This window comes from Dipodomys spectabilis, unplaced genomic scaffold (assembly GCF_019054845.1).
Source record: "Dipodomys spectabilis isolate Male_0828 unplaced genomic scaffold, ASM1905484v1 ptg000002l, whole genome shotgun sequence".
Classification (NCBI taxonomy): Eukaryota; Metazoa; Chordata; class Mammalia; order Rodentia; family Heteromyidae; genus Dipodomys; species Dipodomys spectabilis.
In genome coordinates, this window is record NW_024870679.1 from 56,425,841 (window position 1) to 56,444,989 (window position 19,149).

The 19,149-nt window shown below is 40.1% G+C and overlaps 1 protein-coding gene across 2 annotated transcripts in view; it reads left to right on the plus strand.

Moving 5' to 3' along the window:
* Nucleotides 1-19,149, plus strand: part of Zfyve9 (zinc finger FYVE-type containing 9) — a 115,461-nt gene that overhangs the window by 31,977 nt on the left and 64,335 nt on the right. For both annotated transcript variants that reach the window (XM_042679431.1, XM_042679439.1), the window contains exons 2-4: nt 3,910-4,016; nt 7,802-7,908; nt 13,618-15,713. In XM_042679431.1, the coding sequence (XP_042535365.1) occupies nt 7,839-7,908; nt 13,618-15,713 (2,166 nt within the window). In that variant the 5' untranslated portion in view covers nt 3,910-4,016; nt 7,802-7,838. The remainder of the gene's footprint in view (nt 1-3,909; nt 4,017-7,801; nt 7,909-13,617; nt 15,714-19,149) is intronic.

Genomic DNA, 19,149 nt, shown 5'->3' on the forward strand with positions numbered 1-19,149 from the left:
TGCTGGTTAATTGGAGATAGAGTCGATCAGACTTTCCTGCCCTGGAAGGCTTTAAACCTTCATCTTCTAGGTCTCAGCCTCCTGAGTAGCTAGCATTACAGGTGTGAGCTATTGTTACTTGGATATAAGATGTATTAGTGAACAAGGAGAGCAAGTTATACAGATTTTCCCTACCAAAATAGATTCTTGATGATGAAAAAGTAAAACAAAAGCAATCATGAGCTGGGCGCTGGTGGCTCACGCCTGCAATTCTAGCTACTCAGGAGGCTGAGATCTGAGGATCACAGTTCAAAGCCAGGCCAGGCAGGAAAGTCTGTGAGACTCTTGACTCCAGTAAACCACCAGAAAACCAGAAGTGGCACTGTGGCTTAAGTGGTAGAGCCCTAGCCTTGAGCTTCTGAGCTGAGGGACAGTACCCAGGACCGCATAACCCCCCCTCCCCCCCCCAAAAAGCAATCATGAAAATAGCAGAAAAAAGCAGTTAAATCTTTTTATAATGTTTACTTTTCTAAGCATGAATTGAAATGTAGACACCAAAAAGGAAAAGATTGACCAATTTGTCAAATAGGAGACATCCATGTAGGAAAAGCTCCACTAAACTGGGACAAATTCTGCAATTGCAGAGAGACCAGTAAAAACAGGAAAGTATAAACATGGGAAAGATAGAAGTGCGTATTACATTTTTGTTCAAAATTAAAAATACAAATTAGGAAATTAGGTCCTATTTCCTTTCTGTAACATTGGTTAAGTTTGATTTTACTCAGTAGTCACAAGATTGTGAAGAAAAAAGATACTTGTATATGTCTGGAGAAAACATATGTAATTATCAAGTTTGGTGGAAAAATTGACAATATTTATGAAAAGTTAAAATGTGTATTTTCTTTTGGAAATTTATTATACATTAAAAGTATAAAGATGCATATACAGGTGTTATTTACTATGTTATAGGCATAAAAACATATACACGATAAGAATGGTCACTGAAAGAGATGTGAGTTAAATTACACCTATCAATTTAATGGCTTTTTTTTTTTTTTCCTGGTTATGGGGCTTGAACTCTGGGCCTGGGCGCTGTCCCTAAGCTCTTTAGCTCAAGGCTAGCGCTCTACCACTTGAGCCACAGTGCCACTTCTGGTTTTCTGTGGTTCATTGGAGACAAGAGTCTCATGGATTTTCCTGCCAGGATGGCTTTGAACTGTGATCTTTGTATCTTAGCCTCTTGAGTAGCTAGGATTACTGGCATGAGCCACCAATGCCCATCTACCAATGCTCTTTGTTTAATGACTCAAATCAGCTGCTGTTCTAGGCATTTTGATGGCAATGTAATATTTGTACCCCTATTATAATCATGTTTTCCCAGTATTTGTTTTAAACTCCTCTTAACTTTTCTTTAGGATGTACCAGTTGCAAACAATCACCTTGTTCTTTATAGCTCTTGACAGAGAATCCATGTTAGTGAAAGATACAGGGTTGCTATCTTAGTAATTGAAACCCTGTGTGACTGTGATGTAACAACAATGTCAGCTTCCCAGATCCTTTTCTCTTAATGTCTTCCTCAACAGGAATAAAGCTCTTTCCAGTGGTTATTTTTTCTTTTTACTGCTACTGTGAGAGTGTTCATATTCAAAGGGTGTCTTTTTAGGATCAGATTTAGCCTCTTCAGAAAGCTAAACAATTAGGTTACACTTTTATTTCTTTCACTATGTTTCATTCTTCAGGCTTGATCATGTAAGACCAACTGCCCTGATAGATTACTGATAAATTACTAATTGTATAAACAAACCAGTCCATGGTTGGTTTCATGGTTCAAATCATTGTTTATTTTCCTGTTCTAGTTCTTTCACCTAGGTTGTTTTTGATGATGGATAACATTAGATATCATTTTTAAAGCACTATTAGGTCTGTGCAATGTAAAATTCTTCATATAAAGTTACATTCTTCATCACTAAAAATTTAATATACAAAGTACAGTTTTTATGTAAAGTACAAAGCAACTGAGGCTCAGAGAGGTTAAATAAGCTGTTGAATGTAGAACTAGCTGTTAAAGACTAGACATGAATTCAAATTTGTGTCTGGCAGATTCTTATAGCAGAGTTTTTGCCCTGCCCTCTACCAACTGATTACTTATTAAAAATATTCATTTGGAGCTGGGTGACAGTGTCTCATGCCTGTAATCCTAGCAACAAAGGATGCTGAGATCTGAGGATTGTTTGAAGCTAGCCAGGAAAAGAGACTATTACTTCTAGCTACCAAAAAGCTTGAAGTGGAGTAATGGCTCAAATGGTAGAATGGTAGCCTTGAGCAAAAAAGTCAGAGACTGCACCTAGGCCTAAATTCAAGCAACAAAATTCAAACAACAAAAAAAAAGATTTTCGTTTTATTTTTTTGTTGGTCATGGGGCTTGAACTCTGGGCCTGGGCACTCTCCCTCAGCTCTTCAGCTCAAGGCTAGCACTCTGTCACTTGAGCCACTTTCGGTTTTCTGGTGATTTAATGGAGATAAGAGTTTCTCGGACTTTCCTACCTGGGCTGGCTTTGAACTGTGATCCTCAGATCTCAGCCTCCTGAGTAGCTAGGATTATAGACATGAGCCATGAGCACCTGGCTTTATTTTTATTTTATTTTTTCAATTTGATCTGTACTAATATACTGATAATAGGATATTCTTACTCTTGGTTTTTTTTTGTTTTTTGTTTTTTGTTTTTTTTGGGTCCGGTCGTGGGGCCTGAACTCTGGGCCTGGGCGCTGTCCCTCAGCTCTTCAGCTCAAGGCTAGTGCTCTACCACTTGAGCCACAGCACCACTTCCGGCTTTTTTCTTTTTTGCTTATGTGGTGCTGAGGAATCGAACCCAGGGCCTCGAGCATGCAAGGCAAGTGCTCTACCACTGAGCCACCTTCCCAGCCCCATGTTTTTTGTTTTTTTTTTTAAATGCCAGTCTTAAGGCTTAAACTCAGGGCCTGGTTGCTGTTCCTGAGCCTCTTTGTGTTCAAAGCTAGTGCTCTACCATTTGAGCCACAGCACTATTTTTGGCTTTTTCTGAGTAGTTTATTGGAGATAAGAGTCTCATGAACTTTTCTGTCTGGGCTGGCTTCAAACCTTGAGTCTCAGATCTCAGCCTCCTGTATAGCTAGGATTACAGGCATCAGCCACTGGTACCCAGCAAGCCACTGCTTTTAAGCAATGGAGGATGACTGGAATACAGAGAAACTCCATTTGGAGGAAGAACAGTTGCTTGGCAATAAATTCTCAATAGGAAGCTTTTAGAACTCAAGAACTCTATATATAGGAAAAATAATCATACAAGAAGACATTCTTGGGGCTGGGAAGGTGGCTCAGTGTTAGAGCGCTTGCCTTGCATGCATGAGGCCCTGGGTTCGATTCCTTAGCACCACATAAGCAAAAAGAAGCCAGAAGTGGCGCTGTGGCTCAAGTGGTAGAGTGCTAGCCTTGAGCTGAAGAGCTAAGGGACAGCACCCAGGCCCAGAGTTCAAGCCTCATGACCAGACCCCTCCCCCCCCAAAAAAAAGACATTCTTAGAAAGCAACAGTCTTCTTAACTTGGGTTCTCAGAGAGCCTATTTTAATAAAAAGTAAATTATATTTTTATGAATTAAGATGATTGAAGTAATTATATAGAAAGTACTTGTTCTTGATGTTTCACCATGTATTATCCACTGAACATGAGTGTGCAGAAATTCTTAACTCTTCCTTGACACATTTAATTTTTGGCTTTCTTAGGCAATGAAATTTGTATACTGCTGAATTCCCTATAAGCAGGTCTTTGAAGCTGAAAATATAATTATAGTTTATTGTTAAACTCCATTGCTTTTGTCTGGCGATGATAGATTTATATGATGAAAATTATGGCTTATTGTTTTAGCAAATGTAATGAGCAGTCTGTTTTCTTTAGGATCAGCCAGGGCATACTGAATCATCAGGACTGCCTGATGGTGCAGCAAGCATCATGAGTAAGCAAGGAGCAGGCTGTTCCTTATCACGTGCATAAGGGGAAGAAGGTAAGAAAACCAATGTTTTCATTTCTTTATGAAACTGACCTTGAGAAAACAACTAGAGCTATAGGAAGCAATGCTGATTCATATGTTCTATTTACTTTCTTTATAACGTCTCTCATTAAACCAGAAACAAACTTGTTTAGAAAGATCTGCTTTAATCCAGAACAAGAAAGTGTTTTTAAATTACTGTTAAATTCTCAAGCAGGGCTGGCTCTCTCCTTTTAGAATCAATTTACTGCTGCTTAGCTGACTTCAAACCTCAGTCCTCAGATCTCAGTCTCCTGAGTTGCTAGTATTATAGGCATGAGCCACCAGTGCCCAGCACTAACACTATTTGTCAAATCCATGTTCTTTTCTCTGATCAAGAGAATAGATTAGAGCCGGGCGCTGGTGGCTCACGCCTGTAATCCTAGCTACTCAGGAGGCTGAGATCTGAGGATCGCGGTTCAAAGCCAGCCCAGGCAGGAGAGTCCCTGAGACTCCTATCTCCAATAAACCACCAGAAAACCGGAAGTAGCGCTGTAGCTTAAGTGGTAGAGCGCTCGCCTTGAGCTGAAGAGCTGAGGGACAGCGCCCAGGCCCAGAGTTCAAGCCCCACAGCCGACCAAAAAAAAAAAAAAAGAGTAGATTATTGTGGAATAAGAGGAATCCTAATCTTTCCGGGGTTTACAGAATCCTTGCCTTTAAAAAATCATACAAGGGCTGGGAAGGTGGCTCAGTGGTAGAGTGCTTGCCTTGCATCATGAGGCCCTGGGTTCTATTCCTTAGCACCACATAAGCAGAAAAAGCCAGAAGTGGTGCTGTGGCTCCAGTGGTAGAGCACTAGCCTTGAGGTGAAGAGCTGAGGGACAGTGCCCAGACCCAGAGTTCAGGCCCCTTGACCGGCAATAAATAAATAAATAAATGAATAAATAAAATAAATCATGCAAGGGGCTAGGAAGGTGGCTCAGTGGTAGAGTGCTTGCTTTGCACGCATAAGGCCCTAGGTTCGATTCCTCAGCACCACATAAGCAGAAAAAGCCAGAAGTGGTGCTGTGGCTCAAGTGGTAAAGCACTAGCCTTGAGCTGAAGAGCTGAGGGGCAGTGCTCAGGCCCAGAGTTCAGACCCCACAACCGGCAAAAAAAAAAAAAAAAAAATCATACAAATAGCAGCTCTCAAGCTCAAGAAAGTGAAGTTAAATAACTTCTTGGACTTCTGTAATGTTTATTTTGTAGTGCTTATCTGTTTTATCTGAAAAATTAATCATAGAGCATCTGGTGATATATTGTTTCTTGTACTGAGTTGTTATTAAAAACATTATTACTTAAATTTTCTTATTGTTTACTAAGTAAACTATAAGCTCCTTGACATTATGGGTTATTTCTGAGACTTTAATTAATTGAAATACTCTTTACACAGTAGATGTACAATAAGTATGTTAGTTTGGTTATTTACTTTTTTTTGTTGTTGTTGTTGTGAGGCTTGGGCACTGTCCCTAAGCTCTTTAGCTCAAGGTGAGTGCTCTACCACTTGAGCCAAAGCTCCACTTCTGGTTTTCTGGTGGTTAATTAGAGATAAAAGTCTCACAGACATTCCTGCCTGGGCTGGCTTTGAACCTTGATCCTCAGATCTCAGCCTCCTGAGCAGCTAGGATTACAGGGGTGAGCCACTGGTGCCAGCTTTAATTTTTTATAATGATGAACATGCTGGTGGTAGGTAAGTTGACTTAAATAAAATAAACTTGGGAATAGGTACCAATAGCTCACACCTGTAATCCTGAGCAGTGGGAAGAGGGGATTTGAGGATTACAATTCTGATGCTAGTCCAAACAAAAAATTAAGACAGTTATCTCAACCATCTCAATCATTGTTCCTGTCTGTCATTCTTGCTCCGTAATGGCTGGGATCAAGACAGAGGTTCCAGGCCAGCCTGGGTCAAACTGTTTCAACAGGGAAAAGAAACGCTAGCCATGTGCCATAATAGCTGGGCATGCTAGTCCATGTCTGACATCCCAGCTATAGCAAGAATTGAACACAAGAGAATCACAGACTAGACTGATTCAGGCAAAATGTGAGACTCTGTCTCAAAGGGCTAAAACAAAAAGGAGTGGAGACATTTGTTCTTGGCGAAGCAGGCTTAAAGTTCTGAGTTTTAACCCTGTACCACTATCTATCTGCCTATTTCATCTAATCTATCATCTTGGAGGGGGGGGAGTACTTAAAAAGTCAATTAAGGGCTGGGAAGGTGGCTCAGTGGTAGAGCGCTTGCCTTGCATGCATCAGGCCTTGGGTTCTATTCCTCAGCACCACATAAGCAGAAAAAAAAAGCCGGAAGTGGCGCTGTGGCTCAAGTAGTAGAGTGCTAGCCTTGAGCTGAAGAGCTGAGGGACAGCGCCCAGGCCCAGAGTTCAGGCCCCATGACCGGACCCAAAAAAAAAAAAAAAAAAGTCAATTAAATTCCCTGAGTTTATTTTCTTATTTATAAAATGAGAGAAAATAAACATTATAAATAAAAAGCATTTGTCACTTTTTATATTTGATTTAAACATTTATAATAGCAGGGTATTACATTTCTGATTTTCCTTCTTGTTTCTTTAGACTTTTTGTGGAAATTGTAATATGACGATCTTGTATATAGCAATAAGAAGACAAGTGAAGTTTCCAGTTTGAAAAACATTTTTTTGAGAAATTAAGGAAATAGATAAGCAAAGAGATCCTGATAATGGAATCATACACAGGGGTGGGATAATTTATTTAACTCCCACTATGGGCTCCTGGCATTCTGATAAAGAGTTGACACAGTTAGCATCTACATCCAGAGGATAACATTTAGATAAGTTAAGGGAGCTAGGAAATAGTATTAAAGAGAAGAAATAGTATTGAAAAAAGCAAGTAGCATCCTTTATTCCATGCTTATACTTTCCTGTCATTCCCCAGTTGACAAAAATTCTGAAAGCTTCCTCTTCTGTTAGAAATGTATTTTTATCCCAGGCAGAACAATAATTTTCTCAACATCTGAGATTGGTCTTTTGAAGCATGCTCTATTGAGTTGAACAGGTATGCCTTCTTTGTTTAGTTCTATGATTGTCCCTCAGTGTCCGTGGGGGAATTGTACAAATACCCCTGCAGATTCCAAAACCCATGGATATGCAAGTCATTTATATGAAATTGTGTAGTATTTTATATAATGTGTGTCATATCCTCCTATATACTCAAATCATCTTTAGATTATTATAAAACCATATAAAATGTAAAATCTTGGTGAAGAATTGTTTTGTTATATTGTTTAGAGAATAATGACAAGAAATCATATTTGTACATATTCAGTACAGATGCGATTTCTTTCAAAAGATTTTCCATCTGTGATTGGCTATGGCTGCAGATACAGGAACTCACAGATTCAGAGGACCAACTATATTTTGATGATTGTCGTCCTTCAGTTTCTAACTTAAAGATCTTTGGGCGTGGGTGGGAAGGTGGCTCAGTGGTAGAGTGCTTGCCTTGCATGCATGAGGCCCTGGATTCGATTGCTCAGTACCACATAAGCAGAAAAGGCTGGAAGTGGCGTTATGGCTTAAGTGGTAGGAACGCTAGCCTTGAGCTGAAGGGCTGAGGGACAGCGCCAAGGCCCAGAGTTCAGGCTCCATGATCAACCAAAAATAAAATAAAATCTTTAGGGGCATGACAAGCTTTATTGTTTGCATTGTCTATGTAGCTTTATGAGATTATATTCTTTTATACTTAAGATTTATAAGTTATAGTTTAATAATTCAGGGCTCAATACCAATTTTTATCTACTCTTTTTTAGGCTTTAAAAAAACGTCTCTTAAGCTGTGTTTCCTCACTGATGGAGAATTATTTCCAGGCAGAAGCTTATAACCTGGACAAGGTGTTAGATGAATTTGAACAAAACGAAGGTACAGACTTACTTCGTTGAATCTGTTTGGATTTATGATAAAGAGAATTTGAAATAAGAGAATACAGTATTATGTTAACATGATTATTAGAGGAAGAAATATTTTTATTTTATGTGCCAGGTATATGGATCATGTAATTTAATGTTTAAAACAACCTCAAGGCTGGGAATGTGGCTCAGTGCTAGAGTTCTTGCCTTGTACGCATGAGGCCCTGGGTTTAATTCCTCAGCACTACGTAAGCAGAAAAAGCCAGAAGTGGTGTTGTGGCTCAACTAGTAGAGTGCCAGCCTTGAGCTGAAGAGCTGAGGGACAGCGCTCAGGCCGAGAGTTCAAGCCCCAGGACCTACCAAAAAAAAAAACAAAAACAACCTCAAGAAAGTAGACTTCCTAATCTTCAGGTTTTGTGTTTGTTTTTGTTTTTGTCGGTCATAGAGCTTGAATTCTAGGCCTAGGCACTGTCCCTAAGCTCTTCAGTTCAAGGCAGGCTCTCTACCACTTGAACCACAGCGCCACTTCTGGTTTTCTGGTGGTAAATTGGAGATAAGAGTCTCATGGACATTCCTGCCCTAGCTGGCTTTCAACCTCAATCTTCAGATCTCAGCTTCCCCAGTAGCTAGGATTGCAGGTGTGAGCCACTAGAGCCCAGCCCATGTTCTATTTAAGACTTCGATAGACCCAAAGTAACCAAATCAAAACTAATTTCTCAGGCTAGGAGTCGTGGCACATGCCTGTAACACTATATGAAAAATAACTGGAGTAAGAAGGGGTAAGCTGGCTAAGTTTAGAGTGCCTGCCTAGTAAGTCTGAGACTCTGAGTTTAAAAGCTTCAATACCGTGGGGCACTGGTGGCTCACCCCTGTAATCCTAACTCCTCAGGAGGCTGAGCTCTGAGGATCATGGTTCATAGGCAGCCCTAGCAGGAAAGTGTGAGATTCTTTTTTTTTTGGTCCGGTTGTGATGCCTGACCTCTGGGCCTGGGCACTGTCCCTCAGCTCTTTAGCTCAAGGCTAGCGCTCTACCACTTGAGCACAGTGCCACTTCTGGCTTTTTTCTTTTTTTTTTTGCTTATGTGGTGCTAAGGAATCGAACGCAGGGTCTCATGCATGCAAGGCAAGCGCTTACCACTGAGCCACCTTCCCAGCCCAAGTGTGAGATTCTTATCTCCAATTAACCACCAGAAAATCAGGAGTGGCGCTGTGGCTCAAAGTGGTAGAGTGATAGCCTTGAACAAAAAGAGCTCAAGGACAGTACCCAGGCCCTGAGTTCAAGCCCCAGGACCAACAAAAAAAAGAAACGAAAAGAAATAAAAACAGATATGGGATATGGGCTAGGAAGATGGCTCAGTGGTAAAGTGCTTGCCTTGTATTCATGAGGCCCTGGGATCAATTCCTCAGCACCACATAAGCAGAAAAAGCCAGAAGTGGCTGGGAAGGTGGCTCAGTGGTAGAGCGCTTGCCTTGCATGTCTGAGGCTTTGGGTTCGATTCCTCAGCACCACATACATACACAGAAAAAGCTGGAAGTAGCGCTGTGGCCTAAGTGGTAGAGTGCTAGCCTTGAACTGAAGGGCTGAGGTACAATGCCCAGGCCCACAGTTCAGACCCCACAACTGAAAAAAAAAAAAAAGAAAGAAAGGATAATAAAAATATTAAAAAAAAAAAAAAAGCCAGAAGTAGCACTCTGGTTCAAGTGGTAGAATGCTAGCCTTGAGCTGAATTGCTGAGGGACAGTGCCCAGTCCCAGAGTTTAAGCCCCATGATTGACCAAAAAAAAAAAAGAAAAAAGAAAAAAAGAATATGGAATAATAAGTATAAGGGGTATGATACCTGGAAAGATATCTGGAATGACTTGCTCATAATCATTTATGACTCAGTTCTATCTCATTTCCCTTGGCTCATTCCTGATTCATGTAAATGTGAAATCTAAATGATTAGGGATTTTGTTGGATTGAAGTATGCTTTCTAAATACCAGGCCAGAAAGTATGTCATCCTCTGAGATTCAGCCATTGATACAAATATTTTTGTAATACATTCTTCAATCCTCTGTGTATTGCAATTGTTTAAGTTGTGAGATGTCTAGGCAAGTGTTAAACCTAACCATGTGAATAGTATGCATTCAGAATACCATTGATTTAGGGCTGGGAAGGTGGCTCAGTGGTAGAGCGCTTGCCTTGCATGCCTGAGGCCCTGGGTTCGATTCCTCAGCACCACATAAGCAAAAGAAAGAAGCCGGAAGTGGCGCTGTGGCTCAAGTGGTAGAGCGCTAGCCTTGAGCTAAAGAGCTGAGGGACAGCGCCCAGGCCCAGAGCTCAGGCCCCACAACTGGACCCCCCCCCCCCGCAAAAAAAAAAGAAAGCCAGAATACCATTGACCTCATAAAACTATTAGGGGTGTGCGTGCGTGCGTGCGTGCGTGCGTGCGTGCGTGCGTGTGTGTGTGTGTGTGTGTGTGTTCTGTAGTTTCTAGTTGGGTACTTTGTATGTAATATTTTAAAGTATACTTTTTTGAATCTGTAAACATAGCAGTACATCATAGATTTACAAAAAATAATTCCTTTATAAGGAAAAAGATTTCTAAACACTACCTGTTGGTTGTAACTATATCATATTTCTTTTTTCTTTTCTTTTCTTTTTCTGCCCATGCTGGGGCTTGAACTCTGGGCCTGAGCCACTGTCCTTGAGCTTTTGCTCAAGGATAGCACTCTTATCATTGAGCCATAACACCACTTCCAGCTTTTTCTGAGTACTTTTTTGGAGATGAGAGTCTTTCAGACTTTCCTCCCCCACTGGCTTCCAGCTGTGATCCTTAGATCTCAGCCTTCTGAGTAGCTAGGATTACAGGTATGAGACCCTGGAGCAAATTTACTTAGCTCTTTTAAATCCTTCTGTTTGGGGTTATACTTTTGCTTGTTCCCTTAGTTACAGTTTCTTTTCCAGATTTAGGTGTTTTGAAGCCTACTCCAGTTCTTGCTGTCATGAATTAGAGCTCACTTAACTCATACTGAAAAGATACCTTTTCTCTGAATTGATTTTCTGTTTCCACATGGAGTTTAGAGATACAGAGGCTACCCTGTACTGCTTATTAGGTATTCATTTCAATTGTATCTATATCTCATATTCCCAGCTACATTATATATTTTGTAATGGTGCCAACCATCATTTAATCTTAATGTATCATAAAACCAATGATTTTATTATAGTAGAGACTCACTGTATATTTATTGTATACCTATGCACCATGAGGACTTATACTGGTAGAACAAAATGGCTTCTGCTTCAGAAATCATTTATCTTCATTCAGTGAATACAAATAAATTATTGTGTAATAGTATACTAAAGGCTTTAATAAAGATCTTAAGAAGGTGCTATGCATGGTTTGATAATTATTGTAAATATATCTGCATAATTTCAGCACCATTATTATCAGTTAGAGTAAGAGAACAGGAAAGGCATCAAGTCCATCATTTCCTATTTCTTTATTTTACTTTGACCTACAAAATAATTCTATAACCTGGGAGAATAACTTAGCTATCATAATTATGATCTGATAAAAAGTGAATAGGCCAGGGGCTGGTGGCTTACACTTGTAATCTTAGCTACTCAGGAGGCTGAGATCTGAGAGTTGAGGTTCAGACTCAGCCTAGGCAGGAAAGTTTGTGAGACTCTTATCTCCAATTAAACACCAGAAAAACCAGAAGTGGTAGAGCGGTAGCCTTGAGCTGAAGAGCTCAGGGACAGCACCCAGGCCCAGAGTTCAAGCCCCACGACCAATGAAAAAAAAGAATAGAAGTAGTTTTTTCTCTGTTTTTGTTTTGTTTTTGGTCTTATTTGTTCGTTATCTGTCTTTGGGAGGGCAAGAGGTAGGGCACAGAAATGGGAGGGACAAGGGATAAACAAATGTAGCAGTGATATTCACTAACACTATCTGAAAATGTGGATGGGGATGAGAGGGAAAAACAGAGCAAAGGAAGGGGTGACACTGTCTAAAAAGAAATGTACTCTTCCGGCTGAGAAGGTGGCTCAGTGGTAGAGCGCTTGCCTTGCATGCATGAGGCCCTGGGTTCGATTCCTCAGCACCACATAAGCAAAAAGAAAAAAGCCAGAAGTAGTGCTATGGCTCAAGTGGTAGAGTGCTAGCCTTGAGCTGAAGAGCTGAGGGACAGCACCCAGGCCCAGAGTTCAGGCCCCATGACCGGACCCCCCAAAAAACATGTACTCTTTACCTGACTTATGTAACTGTAACCCTCTGTACATCACCTTTATAAAAACAAAAAAAATTCACAAAAGGAACAAATTTGATATAAAATTACATTTATTGATAGACTAAGTTTAATAAGATAAGTTGACATTTTTTTGCCAGTATTCTCAGATAGTAGAAATATGAATCTAATTCAATAATGTGTTGTGACATGGTTACAGGACTTCACATACTATAGTAAATTTTAAAAAACTTACAATGGAAAATATTAAAATATGTAAAAAGATAATAGTATATTAATTCTCAGTATACGTATCATTCACCTTTAATTGTGAATTCACATGCTGACATTTTTGTCTCATACTTTCCTTTGTATTTCAGTTTCTGTTTCATTTTTGTAAATGTTTTCTTTGTAATGGTTCTGGGATTTGAATTTAGAGCTTTCAACTTGCTATGCAAGTATGCTTCCACTTCAGCCACCTCCAGCTCTTTATGCTTTATTTGTTTTTCTGAGGGGATCTTACTAACCTTTTCCTTGGGCTGGCCTTGAATGGTGGCTAGGATTATAGATAATACTATGCATTTTTTAAAAGTTTTGGCATTTAAAAAAGTTTTTATAGGTAAACTTTATATGCACTAATACATACAAATCTTTACTGTAATTTTTTATTTTTATTTTTTGTCAGTCATGGGCTTAAACTCTGGGCCTGGGAGCTATCCCTGAGTTCTTCAGCTCAAGGCGTGCACTCTACCACTTGAGCCGTAGTGCCACTTTCAGTTGTCTGGTGATTTAATTGGAGATAAAAGTCTCATGGACTTTTCTGCCCAGGCTGGCTTTGAACTCGGATCCTCAGATCTCAGCCCCCTGAGTAGTTAGGATTGCAGGCGTGAGCCACTGGTGCCTAGCCATTACTGTAATTTTTGACTTTTGCTTTGTTTTGAGACAGGGTCTCACTATGTTGCCTAAACCGCTTTATGAACTTGTGAGCTCAAGTGATCCTCCCATCTTACCACCCAAGTAACTATGTCTACAGGCAGATGCCTGCATGCCTGGCCAACTTGTACAGTTTTGACAAGTGGAGATAGCCATATTACCCACATCCCATCACAGTTTAAATGAAATAACATTCACTGTCCACAGAAAATTACATCATTTTTCTGCCTACACAACTGCTATGTACTTTTTTCTGTCCCCTTAGCCTCACCCCATTTTGTATTAGTCTATGTGCTCCTGCCTTATGCATGGACATTCAGAGAATGCTTTCCTTTCTGAGTCTGGAGATCAGTTTAGTTATGTTACTAATTAAAGTAGAATTCTTTACTTGTTTAAAATGTTCTGAGGTATTTTCATTTGGTGATTATAATTACATAATTTCATAATTGTCTTAAATACATTTTCATAACCTTCATATCTCTAAGAATATTTTAGTGTATAAGTGGAAATGTTTATTAATATAGTTCTAGTAGCCCCAGTTTTACTAACAAACTTATTGTAACTACTTATTTTTTCTAGATGAAACAATTTCTCCTACTTTATTGGACACAAAGTGGAATAAGATTTTAGAGTCCTCTTCTCATCGACTATCATTTAATCCTACGCTGGCCAATGTGAATGAACCTGCAGTTTCTAGTGAATCACAATCACCATTGAAAGTCTTCTCCCTGGCGCATCCAACAACAGTGACCAGGGAGGAAGAAGATACATGTGCTAATGGACAGGACTGTAGTCTAAATCCAGAAATTGCCACAATGTGGATTGATGAAAATGCCATTGCAGAAGATCAGTTAATGAAGAGAAACTGTACTCTGGATGCTCAGTGCAGTGCTGTTGAAGTGGGAGAGAAGAAATGTGGAAATCTAACTTGTCTGCCAGATGATAAGAATGTTCTTGTTGTAGCTGTCATGCATAACTGTGATAAAAGGACATTACAAAGTGAACTTCAGGATTGTAATAATTATAATAGTCAATCCCTCATGGATTCTTTTAGTTGTTCACTGGATAATGAAAATAGACAAACTGATCAATTTAGTTTTAGTATGAATGGGTCCACTGAAAAAGATATGAACTCAGAGAAACTAATGGATCCATTGAATAGACCAAAAACAGAGGGGGATTCTGTTAACCACTTGTATGGTACTCCATCTGATAATATAGCCAGTGCCTGTTCCCCAGTACAGTTAAAGGATGATGAAAATATAAGTAGAGACCCTTCTATGTCTGTGATTACAGGTTTAACAGTTGATTCAGTGATCTCATCCCAGGGAACAGATGGAGATCCTGCTGCTAACAAACAAGAGGACAATCCTCCAGATGAGGGTCTTACAGGCAAAACCAGCTCTCCTAGGACAGATCCAGGGAGTCTAAGCTCTCTTTCCCATTTGAGTGAGGAGATTTTGACAGAAAAAAAGCCAACAGAGGAGAGAACAGCTGAAGAACAACACTTGTCTGGCTTATCTTCATATCTCAAACCAGACATGAAAAATGGGTCCCAAAGGGATGATAACTGCAAACAATCTTCAGGTTGTGTTGTGCCTAGTGAAGTTAGGGCTGATGAAAATGAAGTTTATGAGCATGAAGAAATTCTTGGCACTACAGAATTTCCTAAATTGACAGAGCATTTCTCTGGCCCTCAGGAGATGACTAATTGGAAATTGACTAAGCTAAATGAGATGAGTGATAGCCAAGTAAATGAAGAAAATCAAAAGTTTTTACAGCTTGAGGACACTAATGGTGATAGTGAAGGGGAATGTGCTGGAATGGCAGATGCAGGTCTTGATAGCCAAGGAACTTACACAAGTCAAAGTGAAGGATGTGATTTCTCCACAATTGTAGATACACCAGCAAATTCCCTGTCTAATGGTTGTGATTCCTATGGAATGCAGAGCCCAGTTGTTTCTTTTGTTCCAAAGACTTTACCCTCCAAAGAAGATTCCGTAACCGAAGAAAAGGAAATAGAAGAGAGCAAGTCAGAATGCTACTCAAATATTTATGATCAGAGAGGAAATGAGGCCACAGAAGGGAGTGGACTACTTTTAAATAGCACTGGGGACCTGATGAAGAAAAATTATTTACATAATTTCCCTAGTCAAGTTTCTTCAGTACATGGGCAGTCTTCCCCCAAGATAGTAGCAAACCTGCAAACTATCAGTGTTCCTTTTGGTGGTGCAAGACCTAAGCAACCTTCTAATCTTAAACTTCAAATTCCAAAGCCATTATCAGACCATTTACAAAATGACCTTCCTGTGAACAGTGGAAATAACATTAAAAACAAAAATGATATTCTTGGGAAAGCAAAGTTAGGGGAGAACACAGCAACCAATGTAGGCAGTGCATCTATGGGAAATAACTCTATTGCTGATACAAATGGGGAACATTTAGAAAGTTATGAGGCTGAGATCCCCAGTAGACCGTGCCTTGCAGTAGCCCCAGATAGCCCAGATAATGATCTCAGAGCTAGTCAGTTTGGAATTTCTGCCAGAAAGCCATTTACCACTCTAGGTGAGGTGGCTCCAGTATGGGTACCAGATTCCCAGGCTCCAAATTGCATGAAGTGTGAAGCACGGTTCACGTTCACCAAAAGGAGGCATCATTGTCGAGCATGTGGGAAGGTAAGTTGCATGTTATCAGCTCAGAAACATTGCATGTTCATGCTGTATTGCTCAAATAGAAATTAATTAGAGTCTGGGCATGGTGATACACCCTGTAATTCTAGCACTTGATGAGATTGATGCAGGAAGACTATCTAAGTTTGAAACCAGTATGGCCTACACAGTGAAAATTAGTCATAAAAGAAAACAAAAATTAATTAAGGCAATATTAGGTAAATATACTTATGGTTGACATACTATAATACTCTTTTCCCAACCCCCATTCTAGGGATGGATCCCAGGGCCTCATGCATGTTAGGCAAGTGCTCTACAACTTGAGCTATGCCCTAACACTTCTGCTTGTAAGAGATAGAGATAGCAACCGGGCACTGGTGGCTCACGCCTGTAATCCTAGCTACTCAGGAGGCTGAGATCTGAGGATCAAGGTTCAAAGCCAGCCCGGGCAGGAAACTCCATGAGACTCCTATCTCCAATAAACCACTAGAAAACCGGAAGTGCCGCCGTAGCTCAAGCGGTAGAGATCACGCCTTGAGCTGAAGGACAGCGCCCAAGCCCAGAGTTCAAGCCCCATGACCTACCAAAAAAAAAAAGCTAGAGAAAGCTAACTGTGTTTTGGTAGGCTTCAAACTCAGGATCATCCTACTTCTACCTCTTGAGTAGCTGAGCTTATAGGCCTGCATCACTATGCCTGATATAAATAACTTTAAAAAAAACCCTCAGTTCTAATGAGTTTCTATGCAAAGTATGACTTTGTTGATTCTTAGACAGTGGATATAATTTTTTCTGTTGTCTCCAGAATATATGTTGTATCAGTTTCTATGTGAAGAGCTGTAATTGAGGAAGAGTAAATTTTGTGGTTTTTATATTGATAGAAACATGGTTAAATGCAATAGTTTGAAATAAGGAAGTTCTTACAGTTTAGGAAATATTTATGATTGACTTCCTGTTTCATAGTTCTTAAAAATTGGCTGTTACCACTTTTAAAAATTATCTTTTTTTTTTTTGCTTAGAAATCATCTTATTTTTGCCATGATATTTACCAGATATTTTGGGAATTTATATTGACACACGTGTTTTTGTTTTTCCTCCCTTATAAATAGAAAATAGAGGGGCTAGGAAGATGGCTCAGTGGTAGAGTGCTTGCCTTGCATGCCTGAGGCCCTGGGTTTGATTCCTCAGCACCACATAAGCATAGAAAAAAGCCAGAAGTGTCGCTGTAGCTCAAGTGGTAGAGCCTTAGCCTTAGCTGAAGAGCTGAGGAATAGCTCCCACGACCAGGACCCCCCCCCCCCCCCCCCGCAAAAAAAAAAAACTAAATAGAAAATAGAGTGGAAGGCTATAGATCCTTACAACAAAGTTGTAAGATTAATAATATTTCTAGGTTCTCCCCAGATGTTAGCGAGTAATACAGTTGAATAGGATATTTTTGTTTTGTTTTGTGGAACTTGAATGTGAAATCAAGGTCTTGAGCTTGCTAGGCAGTGCTCTCCTGCTGAGCCATCTTCAGCCTTTTTTTGTGTGTGCTGATTATTTTGAGATTAGTTCTTTCTTTTTGCCTGGGCCACATCTGAAGTGTGATCCTATTTTGCACTGCCTGCCACAGCTGGGTTGGTAGCAGGTATGAACAACCACACCCAACTTCAATCAGATGGAGTCTCAAGGGCTGGGATGGTGGCTCAGTGGTAGAGTGCTTGCCTTGCATGCATGAGGCCCTGGGTTCAATTCCTCAGCACCACATAAGAAAAAAAAGCCGGAAGTGGCATTGTGGCTCAAGCAGTAAAGTGCTAGCCTTGAGCTGAAGAGCTGAGAACTAGTGCCCAAGCCCTGAGTTCAAGCCCCATGACTGACCAAAAAAAAAAAAAAAGATAGTAGTGGTTCAGTTCTAAGTACCAGGTCCAATAAGATAAATCCAAAGTGGTAAGAAACGTGTTCAGGGACAAAGAGCTTTCTCATCTTGCTACATTCATACCTGGGAGGAAGTAATCCTAGCAACTTCCTTCAACTCATTGGTCAATTCTAGAGCACACATCTTAGACAATTTACTAACAAAAGGAATCAGGATTGCCAGGCTTGGCTAATCTCATTTATTTCCTGGGATTTAGCACTGTGTTGCCTGAAAACATTAGAATTCTGCTAATAGATGAAAGGAAGAGAATGATTCCTGGGTGATCAGTCGGCAAGGTTTACCTTAAGTTTCTAGCAAAAAGTACCATTCAGAGAGGGACTCTATAAAGGAGTCCAGTGGAATCCTCTTGGAGGGCATTTTTTTTTTGGGGGGGGGGGGGTCCGGTCGTGGGGCCTGAACTCTGGGCCTGGGCACTGTCCCTCAGCTCTTCAGCTCAAGGCTAGCGCTCTACCACTTGAGCCCCAGCGCCACTTCTGGCTTTTTTCTTTTAATGAGTACATTTCTTTCTTTCTTTCTTTCTTTTGTTGAAGGGAAATTTTATAGTACAAGGCTCCTCCTATATCTTCCTTGCTTGATTGGCTTGTGCATGAGTCACCCAGGTTATTTTCAATGGTTGACTGGTTGTTCAAGGCATTATGAGAAGGAAACCATTTGAGCAGGAACCCAAAGCACTATAGGAATAAGAAAGTCCATGTCATTTATTATATATCTGCCACATATTATATCCACCATTTTTTGTCCCTGTCTACCTAACAGTTCTGTTTTGATTCCCTCATCCCTTTCTTGGATGAAAACCCTCACTCTTGTTAGGAAACAGGGACAATGTCAGCTCCAGGTAATTTTCCTGCTGAGTGAGGGCAGAGGAAGGATCTTGTAGATGAATGGGATATGGTTTTTGTGCTATTTTAGGGAACCATGGTAAAACTTTGAAGCCCATTTTATTTGAGGCTCCTTTCTAAGGCCATTTGTAGACCCTATGGACGCCAATCTAGAAGAAACAAACTTTAGGAGCACATTGAAAATCCAAGGGCCAAATATGAACAGAATTATACCAGATAAAGGTCCTAGGAAAGTAGCACTCAAGACAAACTTCATTTTTCTTGAACAAAGGAACATCATTGACACCAAGTCATTGAAAGAAGGAAGATTTAGTGACAATATTATATACCATTTCACATACCCATATTATTTTTCTACTTTAATTCTAAAAAGTGTAATGAAAATCAGATTGCTTTTTACTACAATCATTAGCAGCATACTTCCATTCCATTCCATAGACAGTAAAGAAAACCGTAATCAGAAAGAGTGGAAAAGCAGACCTGTATGGAGTGTATAAAGCTCTGGTCTCTTGTTTCCTCTTCTGTAAATAGGGAGACTACATAGATGTTCTCCTTTTCCCTTGTAGTTCTAAAAAAGAAAGCAGTGTAAAGAATTTTTTGGCACTGATTTGTCTCTGAGATGATTGCTGAACTTAACTGATGAGCTGAGATTTCGCTGTGAGATTTTGAAATGTGCTTTGCTCAAAGTGTA